The 13,387-nt window shown below is 45.0% G+C and overlaps 1 protein-coding gene across 1 annotated transcript in view; it reads right to left on the reverse strand.

Annotated features, from left to right (window-relative positions):
• BAX (BCL2 associated X, apoptosis regulator) overlaps positions 1–13,387 on the reverse strand; it is a 56,871-nt gene that overhangs the window by 11,769 nt on the left and 31,715 nt on the right. Inside the window, exons 3-4 of the mRNA XM_040327546.1 lie at positions 8,305–8,459; positions 238–373 (exon numbers count right to left, since the gene is read on the reverse strand). Of these exons, the coding sequence (XP_040183480.1) occupies positions 238–373; positions 8,305–8,459 (291 nt within the window). The remainder of the gene's footprint in view (positions 1–237; positions 374–8,304; positions 8,460–13,387) is intronic.

Here is a 13,387-nt window from a genome sequence, read left to right on the forward strand (position 1 = left end):
GCTTGGTATCGGTCCCAATACTAGTATCGGTATCGGGACAACCCTACTAAATACCTACAAAAAGTGTGGAAAAAAAAAAAGTGCAGAGCATACACATGCAATAGCAAATTAGCAATAGCAGCTCCTGTATTTTCATAACAAGTTGAAATTTAAAGTTCGAGAAAGCGAACAAACGATTAATTTGAATTCGGCCAACATAAAAATGTATTTTATGTTTGTACAGCAACTATCACTCACCTTCAGTACTAACTTGCAGGCAAAATAAAACAAAGCTACAACACGACCCCAGTTAAAGTTGCCATCGGCAAACATTTCAGTTGCGACGCGGAAGAAGACCTCTTTGGGAGGGTTGCTTTGCACTTGCTCCATCATCCTGTAAAGCATAAAAACACACCAGATAGTATTAATAAAATTAAAGAGCTCAAGCAATCCAAAGTACAAAAAGTACACAATTTCCTTAGATTTCAATTTAAAGCTGTAGTTTATTTTGGGGGGGGGGGGGGGGGGGGGGCAAGAGATATTAGTATTCCCTGCAGAAAATAGGATTTTCTTATCATACTTACCTGTAAAATCCTTTTCTTTGACTATATCACAGGACACAGAGTTAGGCTATTATTCATTACTTACTGGGTTATATGCTAACTCTAGGTGAAAAGATACTGGTAGACAAAGTCTTAGACAGGAAGTCCGCCCCTCCCATACAGGAAGTAATTCAGTTTTGTAGCAAGCACTGAACCCTCAAAATAGGGGAAGGACCCAACACTCCACCCCCCTCCCAACTTCAGGGACCCCAAAGAGAAACATGGAGGCCCAGAAACTTTAGCAGGAGGTAACTTAAAGGCAGAACGAACCATCTTGGCCTGGATCAAAAGCCTCTGCGACAGAGGCTTATACCAACTGGACATCTTCTGGCCCAGATTCCTCCAAAGCAGACTCATCTGCCTGGCCTTCCTCAAAATTCTTAGCATACGGCTAGAGGAGACACAAATTGGCCAATTCAGCAATTACGGGCCGCGGCGCGGGACCGCACGAAGGCACAGGATTCTGTGTCTCCGTGCGAGCGATCGCAGCGGCCGGTAATTTAGGCCACGGCTTTGCATCCTTGTGAAGGCCCACATGGTGCCATCTGGTGGTGGACGTTGGCATCACAAAAAAAAAAGACTGCTTGTATTGGATGACACTGGGTGTGCAATGCATTTACAGAATAGCTGTTAGAATACTTGGATTGCATTATATAGTATTGGCTCACAGACTTCAGTAGTTTACAGCACTAGAATACAGCAAACATTTTTTTGCATGACTAATGGTTTTTAAACAGTTTGAAAAATAGGTTTTTGAGTAAAGAAAATAATTAATAACGCACAAATGCTGAAAAACAAAAAAAAAAAAAAATGTAATAATAAAAATAAAAAAAAAACACACAACACACAATTAAAATTTCCATAGGCAACGTTTAAAAAAAAAATCTACAGGTTGCATGTTTTAAGTTACAGAGGAGGTCAGGGCTAGAATTATTGCTCTCGCTCTACCTCATATGTGTGGTTTGAACACCGTTTACATATGCGGGCGCTACTCACGTATGCGTTCGCTTCTGCGTGCAAGCTCGGCGGGACGGGGCGCGTTTTCTGGCTTTTAAACTTTTTTAGCTGGCTCCTAGATTCCAAGCAAAATTGTCAAACCCTGCTGTTACCAAACACAGATCGCAAACTTAGTGTGTTTATAGGCACCAGATCGCATGGTACCACAGTGCATTTTTCCCCAAAGTAGAGTGAGAATTACTGTGATTTGATGCAATTTCAGCCTCTTTAAAACAAATGGCCTGAAAAAAAAAAAAAAAATAATCGCATTGCAGGTTACTGCTTTCCTGTGCGCTTCTGGTGTGAATGGGCCCTTATTGTTAATATCAGTGTCTTGATGGCAATGCAAGCATGTATTTATTTAATCCATATAGACTGCAGCCGGGCGGCCACTTGAAGATGGGCCTTCGTTAGGGGATGTGATGTTCCAATCCCCATATCTAATCTGGGTTGGTATATCCAGGGGACGTAAGTAATAGAATCCCTGAGTCCCGCGGGCTCAGCGCCCTCCTCTATTTTCCTTTTTTCATAAAGTAATAAGAAAGGGTGAGGTATTCCAGAAATAGAAAGACAGGGTAGAATCCCTGATAAAGGGGAAAAGTGTGAATGAACAAAGAAGAAGAAAAAAAAAAATAAGAAAGAGGGGGAGGTGGATGCCAGACAAGTGTTTACGAACATGTTATGTAGGATTCTGGTAGGAGCAGTTTTACTCCAGTATATGATCCAAGCATTCAGGAGTCCACAGTCCCGCCCGTAGGGGGGCAGGTTGTACCAGGTTGGCAGGGGGGCCAGTGCGATCCCCCTTAGGCTCTGACCTTCAGAGTATTTGAACATGTTCCACTGTTGCCACGTCCCAGAGTACGTTTCTTGTTGGTGTTGACTAGTGAGGATCAAGTCCTCCATTCGGCCAATGTCGTCCACTTTATGAGCCATTGGGCTACAGACGGAGGGCTTGGGGATTTCCAAATAAGTGGGATGCATGCTTTGGCTGCATCTATAAGATGGCGGACCACTGACTTCCTATATACTTTTGCAGGTGTGTCAGTCACATGGAGGAGAAAGTAGGCCAGGTTGTCTGGGACTGTGCGTTCTGTGAATTTTTGGGTTATGCGACGGATTTCCCCCCAGAAGTTCTGCAACCGGGGGCAGGACCAAAATATATGTAGGAGGGTACCCTTTTCCTTCTGGCACCGCCAGCACAGGTCGGAGGTTGTTGGGAATAATTTATGGAGTATCTCCGGGGTCCTGTACCATCGTGTATATATCTTATAGTTAGTCTCCTGGGTTTTAGCGCATAGGGAAGACTTATGGGTAAACTGGAGAATGTGTAGTTTTTTGTTGTCAGAAAAGTGACAGTTTAGGTCCCTTTCCCACTTGGCGATGCATGAAATACGGTAGTCTCCCGGCGGTACTGTCAGCATGGTGTACGTCAGGGATATGCAATTAGCGGACCTCCAGCTGTTGCAGAACTTCAAGTTCCATGAGGCATAGCGAGACTCTGACAGCCACAAGCATGACACATGCAGAGCATGATGGGACTTGTAGTTTTGCAACAGCTGGAGGTCCGCTAATTGCATATCCCTGATGTACGTCAATGAGAGTGTATGTGAGATCACCCCACTCTCCGGGCAGAGCGTTTCGAAGGCTGTGGGGGGCGTGTGTGTCATTATGGGGTGGCGGGAATTTGCTAAGGGAGGGGCTAAGTTGTAGGGCCCTCAAAGTCTAGTGCATACGGGCCAGTGGGGTCCGATGATTCGGCGTGTGTCCTCCACCACCCTTGGACGCTAAAGTGCGATGCCTGGTAGAGCCCCACGTCCCGTAGTTCATGGAACCCACTGTTGCGAATACCCGGTTCGAACTGAGGGTGGCCCATCACCGGTCTCAGAGAGGAGTGAGGAGTCGAAAGGGAGGATTTCGCCAATAGTGCCGAGCATACCCCTGCGGTGTTACCTATCAAGGGATGTCTTGAGTGCAGGAGCCAGTCCTGTGTGGCACCAGGGCAGTCTATGGAGAGGGATGTCACTTTGGTCTTGTTCCACACCTAGTCCACAATTTGGTATCTTTATGCCTACACCAGTCAAGGAGTCTACTTAGATGGGTTGCCTGATAATAGATGCGGATATCCGCAAGTGCTAGGCCCCCCGTGTAGTTTTGGGAGAAAAAGTACCCTCCTATTTAGTCGAGGGCCTTTCCCCGCCCAGAGAAACCGGGTGAGAGTGGTGGGCACCTGTCTGAAATATACTCCATAAATGCGAATTGGAAGGGCCTGTAGGAGATATAGGAATTTGGGCAGTATTGACATTTTGAGGATGTTGCAGCGGCCAATCCATGAGTGGAGGCCGCCGTCCCATTCGTCAAGCAGCCTTTGAAAATGTTTCAAAAGAGGTGGGAAGTTGAGTTTGAATAATTGGGGCATTGATGGAGGGATGTAGGTGCCCAGATATTTCAGGCTGTGTCAGTCCATTTTAAATTAAAGCTATCCCTAAGGTGTGACAGCTGGCTTTGCGGAATCCCTATGCCCATAGCCTCCGATTTAGTGAGGTTAATTTTTAGATTAGAGAGACGACCATAGATGTCGAACTCTTGCAGTAGGTTAGGTAGGGAAACTGAGGGGTTCGCGAGAGAGAACATTAAGTCATCTGCGTACGCAGATACTTTGTACTGCGTACCGTTCACTCCCACACTGGTAATGTCTGGGTTCCGCCGGACGTGGCATAAAAAGGGTTTGAGTGTCAGAGCGAACAGGAGTGGAGACAAGGGGCAACCCTGCCTAGTCCCGTTTGAAATCGGAAATGCCTTTTGTGCCATTGAGTCCCCCACAAACTGTAAAAGAACGATGATAAAAAAAAAAAAAAAAAAAAAAAAAGTGTGTGTGTGTGTGTGTGTATATAAACAAGCCATTTCTCTGTTCTGCCTAGCAACATGACAGGGATCAACTGCTCCCCGTCATCAGGAGCAGTGATCTGTCATTTTGTAGTGAGACCACCCCCCCCCCCACAGTGAAGGCCCGTACACGATCTGACTCTTTGACAACAAATCTCAGACGGACCTGTTTTTGCAGACAATTCGACCGAGTGTAACATGCAAAATGTTATGAAAGATTTTACATGAAGTCAACTTCCTAGCCCTCAAGAGGTAGGGATGACCAAATATTATAGACCCTTGCCCCTTAGGACCTGGGCTACAACAGGAAGCCGGCAAATGAGAAGCAGGATGGAGGACCGGCCATTACTACAAAAGGTCCAGGTGATTCGGAAGGGTCCACATGAAGTCTGCCAGGAGTCAGAGTAGGTGACAAGTACTATGTGCTTCTGGGCCAATCCAGTACAATGAAAATCACCAAAATGTCATCTTATTCCTGCGGAGCAGAGGGAAAATCTGGAGAGGCAGGAAGGTGTAGATCAGGGGAAACCCCCATAGTCCCATGAAGTCAACAGTGTCCACTGAGTTTGCTGCCAACTCTCGACACCAGAAGACACACGTCCAGAATTTCTCACCTACAGCAAAAAGCTTTAAAAACACCAATTTTCTATGCCTGTGGACAGGACCGGAATGTACAGTTTAGCCCAAGAGAGGATTACATTTCCTACACATTTAGCAGCACAGCTCTGAAGCCTCCTTGATGGTTGACAAAGGCCAAGGGCGGTGGTACTGTGACTGGATTCTTGTTGGGTTACCTCGCAACTGAGGGGGTCAGCATTAAAGAGCAACCAAAATGCCCTGCGTTCCAGGAGCTTGATGGGAAGGCATTTAAGGCAGGCTTACTCCAATGACCCCTACACCAAGAAGGCATCTAGGACTTCTCTCTAGTAGAGATTGGCTCAAGCGTGTTCGAAATCCCACATGCCTGATCTTGACAGGAAGCAGACACTGCACATGGCTAATCACAGGCAGCGAGACATTTCTCGATCTGTACAGCTGTGGATTGGGAAATTACTCACCGCTTGTGATTAGCTGTGTGCAGTGCTGCCTTCCTGGTGGAATTGGGCACATGGGATTTTGAACATGCTCAAGCCCATCTCAACTCTCTAGCCCAAAGGTGCCCAACCTTTTGAAGAGTGAGGGCTAACTAAGCGACTTGGTAACTGGTTGTGGGCCACAATGGTGGATGATAGGTCCGTGTCTACTCTGCGTATGCAGAGCGGACATGTACACAGCCAGCCCATTCTACTCTATGGGCCCAGTGATCCTAGCTACCTAGGCGGAAGGTGAATCGAGAGTCCGATTAGGTTAGACTGATCACACAAAAGGGGCCCCAAGGCTGCTTGCACACTGATGCGCTGCAGTTTACACCAAGGGTGCAGTTCGGTTCATCTACGGCTTTCTTGCGGGTTAGCTGAACTTCGTCATAAACTTCGATTATATCCTGCAAGTGTGGTGCACTTTCTGAAAGCGCACCAAAACCACAGGCAATAACAGAAGTCTATGGCTCAGAGCAGGTAACCCACAAGTGCACTGCGCTGCACCTGCAGATCAGTTTCAAAACAACCCAGTTAGCACTGCAGAACAGATATGCCCATATACACACACACACACTGATTTTAGGAATAAACTTACCTTTAAGAACAGTCTTTCATTTAGGTATCGCTGGCTGTTGCTGTCCCAGGCAGAGTGCATTTGGTATCACTCCGCCTGTGATAGGAGGTGTTGCTATACAGGAAGCAATGACTTATGTGGCACTGTTCCTCAGGCGCTTGCTTCCTTTACCGCTGGCTTCATTCACAACACTGATGCTCTGGGATAGAGCATTGGCAATCTGTGCTTGCCGATTTGCCATTCCAGAGCAGGAGGTCGTGGGCCACAACAGAGGGCTCTGCGGGCTACATGTGGCTCCTGAGCCACTAGATGGGCACTCCTGCTATAGCCAGATAGGCTGGCATTCATGCAGAGAACTTTTCAATTTTTTTGGAAAATGGTTTCCCTGACTTCAGAGCTATGTTGAAAAAGATGGCACCCCGCTCCATATCTGCAGCACACCATTAAAGTTTTACAGTCTGTGTTCCACCGCAGCTTAAGGCATAGACGTGCCAGCACCCAGGGACAGAAGTCCACAAGCCCTGTACTAACAATAGGGTCTTCATCTCTGGCCAGGAGTTAAGGGACTAAGCCCAGCACCCGTCCATGCACTCCTGTCAAACTCGGATGTGCAGGTGAGTTTATGCAGCCACTGCACCTTTTTTGACTATAATAAGTTGAACGCAAGCACATTGTGTCAGACTCTTGTACACTGTATGGGCATCTGCCTCATGTGAATGAACCCTTAAAGTACATTCAATTTTGTAGGGAATCTCAAAGACTGGAAAATGTGCAGAGTATGGAGGCAGTTTGGTGACCAGGGGTTACACCCACCTCTGCTCCATTGGATAAACTGCTGAACTGCACAGAAAAAAAAAAGAAAAATGTAAGCAGGCACCATACAGATGATTTTTCAGAATGCCATGAATTGCATATATTCCTCATCTGCCACCATGATAAAATGTGGTGAGATCACTGTACTGAACAAAGCCTGTGCTGAAACCACAACTTCACTTTTTTTTTTAAACAAAACATTCCCCCTGGGGGATCTATGTACTTTACAAGAAATTTAGCAAACTTTGCTGCAAATTCCTACCTTCTGTTATTCTGCAGAAATCACTGTTTGTTCCTCTGTGCCCAATGTCAAAGTAAATCTAATGGGAGCGATTTCATAATTATCAACCACCTATTCACTTACAGGGCTCTAATGAGGAAAGCTGCTGGGCCTGCGTCCCTTTAAATGTGATTTCCTATTGAAAGTATCTCACCAAAAATGACATTTTAGTTGCATGGAATGCCCAAAATTTGACTTGTATCTTACTTCAGACTTCTGGGGAAAGCGGTGAGCAAATCACACAAGCAGGAAATTATGTTTCTGGGGGACGTTTTGTACACATTCTGTTTACAGAACACCTCCAGGTAGCCATATTGTATTGCATTATTTAGAAAATTAGAGCTGCGAATCGAAAAGGAAAGGTTATTTTTACTAATATTCAATTGTACACCCTATATTATTTTTTCCCCACGAAAGTGGAGTTACCTTTGAAAGAAGAGCTGTGGGTTGGGCTCAGCAGGTTCTACCACTATCGGCTGCCTGTAGAAAACTACCACACGTGGTTTTTAACAGTTTTGCACTTGGATTACTGAACAGATGTTGAAGAAATACACAAAGGACAAGATTCAACACTATACATGCCTCTTGCATTTAGATAATTGCTTATCCAAGTGTTCAGCTTAAAAAAATTTTATACCATTGACTTAAAATGTTTATTTTCAAACAATGCTCCATTTACAAGGCATTTGGAATGCGATTCTGCCCACAATTCCAGATTAGTGGCAAAACACGGGAAGCGATGCAATTGCTTGCAATAAATCGCCCTGCAATCGCAGCAAACTCACAATGTGCTACACTGTTGTCCAAAAAAAGCCCCTACTAAAAGCCCCTACTAATTTTTGAGCATCAGCGTAGCGCATTGTGATGCAAACAAGTAAAGGCATTGCAATCGCACCCCGCATTTTGCCACAATCACAGCGATTCTACCCACGATTCCAAACGCCTAGGTGTAAATGGAGCCCGATAACCAAAAAAAACATCATAAAACGGCAAACATGTGGAGCGACCAGGGGAAGATCTCAATCAATAAACTACTTGTTGCAGAAAATCATAAAACCTTTTTTTTTTTTTTTTTTTTCGGAATAAAGCTAGACATACCTCTGCAGCTCCATGTTTCCATCCAGCTCATCACCTATTTTGCGTAAGCACTCACTCAGGTTCTTCATAGATGGGTTTATCGGCTCCACTGCTCTGAGCTCTGGAACTTCTGCACTATCTACCACTGGGTTTCGCTGAACCCGATCCACAATAAACCTGGAAAGGAAAGAGTAGAAAACACTGTTTTACTTAAACAGGTCAACAGCAATTTTTTTGAAGAGCACAAGGACATGTAGCAAGTGACTAATAAAATACCATGCTTTCATGAAAAGATCTTCATCACGCAGCACGGATACCATTCAAAGAACGCAACATGTTCTCCGACTGGAGGTGGTGGAGAAGTGGGGCAGTGCGATCTGAATCCTTACCTTGTCCAATGGTGATCGATCGTGCAGGAGCAGCTGAACCCCTGTGGTTTACTACCTATGCATCTAGACATGTTCTTGGAAGGGGACCAAGATGACAGCAAGGATCACTTTACTAGAAGTATTACAGTGATTTGCTGCTTGCACAGAGATAAGATGGGTATGGTATATGTATATTTACATTGGGGGTCAACCATACCTGGAATTCAGCTTAATATTTCCCATAACAGCCATAATAAAATATCTTACATTTCAGGTACAGCAGTTTTTACAAATGGATACCTACTTGTTACAAGATACCGTATTTATCGGCGTATAACACGCACAGGCGTATAACACGCACCCGAACATTTAAGAGGGAAGCTTCAGGAAAAAAACTTTCCACAGCCCCCTGCGTATAACACGCAGGCACAGTTTACCCTCTATTTTCAGGGTAAAAAGGTGAGTGTTATACGCCAATAAATACAGTACATTGTTTTCATCTGGTCCAAAACACTATGTGCATAATTGAGAAATTCAAATTTTTACTCCATAACCAGTTTTTTCTGACAAAACTACCAATAATACTTTCCAAAAAAAAAAAAAAAAAGGCGGTGGTTTCCAAACTTCTACATTTACGGATGCTGGAGGCCACTGTGCTTCATTGGGACCTAAAATGCTGCAGACATTTTTCTGTACCCTTCCCCAGATACAGTAATGTGCCTCAATACAATCCTGGTCTCAGATCTACAGACAATTCCTTGGACTTCATTGCTTGGGTTGTGCTCTGACATGCACTGTTGACTGTGGGAACATTATACAGACAGGCATGTTCCTTTTGCTTTCCAAATCATGTCCCAATTAACTGAATTTACCACAGGTGGACTCCAATGAAGTTTGAGAAACATCTCAGATGATCAGTGGAAAAAGGATGCACCAGAGCACAATTTTGAGCATCATGGAAAAAGGCTGTGAATACTTGTGTGATTTTTTATTTTTAATAAATTTGCAAAGATATCAAACATACTTTCACGTTGCCATTGTGGGGTATTGTTTGTAGAACTCTAAAGAAAATGAATTGAACCCATTTTGGAATAAGGCTGTAACAAAAGTGTGGAAAAAGTGAAGTGCAGTGAATACTTTTCAGATTCACTGTAAGCGTGCTACATGCTGCTTAACCACTTAAGGACCGGAAGGATTTACCCCCCTTAAGGACCAGACCCCATTTTTTGCGATACAGCACTGTGTGGATTTAATAGACAATTGCGTGGTCATGCGACATTCCACCCAAATAAAATTGACGTCCTTTTTTTCCCCCACAAATGGCTTTCTTTTGGTGGTATTTGATCACCTCTGTGGTTTTATTCTGTTGGAGGTAAGATCACCCTCCCAAGATTTGAGCCAGATAGCTTGTCTGGCTGAATGAGAGCAGAGGATCTGGCTGCAGACCTTATGGAATCTGCATCAGCCAAGAAGGCAACTGACTTGGCAATGAGTGGGAGAGACTCCCTAATCTCCTCTTTGGGGGTGTCGGATGAAAGAAGATCGTCCAGATGCTGAACCCATACGTTCAAATTCCTAGCCACACAGGTGGATGCGACAGCTGGACCCAAGGAGAAAGTTGAAGCATCCCAGGCCTTACGCAGCAAGGAATCGGCCTTCCTGTCCATTTGATCTTTCAGGACCCCTGATACTTCAAAGGACAGGTCTGACCCTTTGGACACCTGTGACATAGGGGCATCCAGTCTGGGACATTTAAAGAAAGTCTCCTCGATTTCAGACTGAAAAGGAAATCTCCTTTTGTGCCCTTTGGTTCCTTCCATCCAAGAATCATATCCTTAACTACTTGCCGACCTGCCGCCGTCATTCTACGGCGGCAGGTTGGCTCTCCTGCGCGAGAGCCCGTCATACTACGTCGGCTCTCTCGCAGGCTACCAGGGGCGCGCGCCCCCCGCTCGCTCCCATGCACCTGGCGCGATCGCCGCTGGGCACACACGATCGCTCGTTACAGAGCGGGGACCGGTCCTGTGAGGGAGAGAAATGCTGATCTTCTGTTCATACAATGTATGAACAGAAGATCAGTGATTTCCCCTAGTGAGGCCACCCCCCCCCCCCCACAGTAAGAACACACCCAGGGACATACTTGACTCCTTCCCCGCCCTAGTGTTAACCCCTTCACTGCCAGTGGCATTTTTATAGTAATCCAATGCATTTTTATAGCACTGATCGCTATAAAAATGCCAATGGTCCCAAAAATGGGTCAAAAGTGTCCGCCATAATGTCGCAGTACCGAAAAAAAAAAATCAAAAAAAAAAAAAAAAAAAAAAAAATCGCTGATCGCCGCCATTACTAGTAAAACAAATATATAATAAAAATGCCATAAAAATAGCCCCCTATTTTGTAAACGCTATAACTTTTGCGCAAACCAAACGCTTATTGTGTTTTTTTTTAACGAAAAATATGAAGAATACGTATCGGCCTAAACTGAGGAAATTTTTATTTATATTTTTGGGGGAGATTTATTTTAGCAAAAAAATATTTTTTTTTTTCAAAATTGTCGCTCTATTTTTGTTTATAGTGCAAAAACGAAAAACCGCAGAGGTGATCAATACCACCAAAAGAAAGCTCTATTTGTGGGGAAAAAAAAAAGGATGCCAATTTTGTTTGGGTCGCGCAATTGTCAGTTAAAGCGACGCAGTGCCGAATCGCAAAAAGTACTCTAGTCTTTGACCAGCAATATGGTCCGGGGGTTAAGTGGTTAAGTGACAGGTGCACCGGAAAAGCTCTCGATTTCCGCCCCTGTAGACCCCTATACATTTTATCCTGTACAGATGGAGATGCCACAGCAAATCCAATCTGTTCCGAGGTATATATTGACTTTAAAAGTTCGTCAATATCTTCCACTGGAAAAAGATACTTAGAGCTACACCTATCTTCCTTTATTGCGGAATCCCCATCAGATGAAGAACTTGGGTTCTCCCCTTCTTCCAAACACAACTATCAGCCCATCCCCACATGTCAAGGTCCTAGGTTGTAGGTCCGGGACTCTGAACTGTCCTTTAAACCTCACGTTCAATCATTGTCCAAATCTTGCCGCCTCAACCTTCGCAACATCTCCAATATACGCCCCTTTCTAACCAATGACGCCACAAAGCTCTTAATTCACTCCCTGTCATCTCTCGCCTTGATTACTGCAATTCCCTTCTCTATTGGCTTACCGCTGCATACTCTAACCCCCCTTCAATCCATCATGAATGCTGCGGCCAGACTTATCCACCTTACCAACCGCTCTGTCTCTGCTACCTCCTCTCTGTCAATCCCTCCACTGGCTTCCGCTCACCCAAAGAATTAAATTCAAACTACTAACTACTACCTACAAAGCCATCCACAACTCTGCCCCCAGCTACTCACTGACCTAGCTCTAAATACCAACCTAATCGTTCTCTTCGCTCTTCTCAAGACCTCCTACTCTCTAGCTCCCTCATCACCTGCACCCGATGCTCGTCTCCAGGACTTCTCCAGAGCCTCTCCAAGCCTATGAAACTCCTTACCCCAATCTATCCGCCTATCTCCTTCTCTACTAGCTTTTAGAGGATCCCTGAAAACCCTCCTCTTCAGAGAAGCCTATCCTACCCACACCTAACAACTGTATTTGCATTTGAGTCCATCTGATCATCCCCCACAGCTACTACCCTTTGTTCCACTTGACCCTCCCTTCTAGATTGTAAGCTCTAACGAGCAGGGCCCTCTGATCCCTCCTGTATTGAATTGTATTGTGACTGTACTGTCTTCCCTGATGTAAAGCGCTGCGCAAACTGTTGGCGCTATATAAATCCTGTATAATAATAATAATTGCGAGAACTAATGGTTTCCGACACCAACAAAGGAAGGGCTATGGAACTAGATGAGGAAGGTCCCAGCCCTGCTACTCTATCATTAAAGGACCGGAAGGAGGCCACAACCGCCTTCATGGAAGACATTAACTTTTTTAAAGAGACAGTCTCTGAACTAGCTCTGGATGGAATACAATCCTCACAAAATCGTTTTTTATAACCATCAGAGAGCCTGGCCCTACAGTTCCCGCATTTCTTCTTCACTGGTTTGGCCAAGAAAAAAAAAAGCAGAAACAGGAACCATAGACAAAAAACGGTCCATACAAAAAAAAAAAAAGGTCCCTTGCTGTAGAACTACAGACAAGGGTTTACCTTGGGGGCAGTATGGGACACGGAGGCTGCCGCTAGTTCAATGCGAGCGGATGCTCCATCCTCAGACTGTCCTCAAAGCTCCATCGGCAAGAGGAGATCGACCGGAGAAATAGGCTGCTGTTGTCCTGATAGAAATGCGCCTGTCTGGTGTTCAGCAGACTGTTCTCAGTGCATTGCGCCGTGCGCCTTAAAAAAACAGCGCCGTTTTCTCTCTTTTGTACGAGAATTTTGAAAAATGTACAAATATGTGTTTATACTTTGTATGACAATTATTTCAATAAAAATACTTAAAAACACCGGAAGTGCGTCACATGACTTCCGGTTCTGCGCCATCTTGCCGCATCACCGGAAAGTCCTCCACGAAGGCCATCTTAGTACACCTCGGCAAAGCACGAGGAGGACAAGGTTCCATACAGCAGAGCTGAGAAAAAAAACTGAAGGAAGTTTCACCATTTCCTCAGTCAGGTGAGCAAGTACCTCCGAATAGGGAAACCCTTCTGGACAGAACTCCTCCTACGAGTACATGACTAACAA

The sequence above is a fragment of the Rana temporaria genome, chromosome 10, assembly GCF_905171775.1.
Source record: "Rana temporaria chromosome 10, aRanTem1.1, whole genome shotgun sequence".
Lineage (NCBI taxonomy): Eukaryota > Metazoa > Chordata > Amphibia > Anura > Ranidae > Rana > Rana temporaria.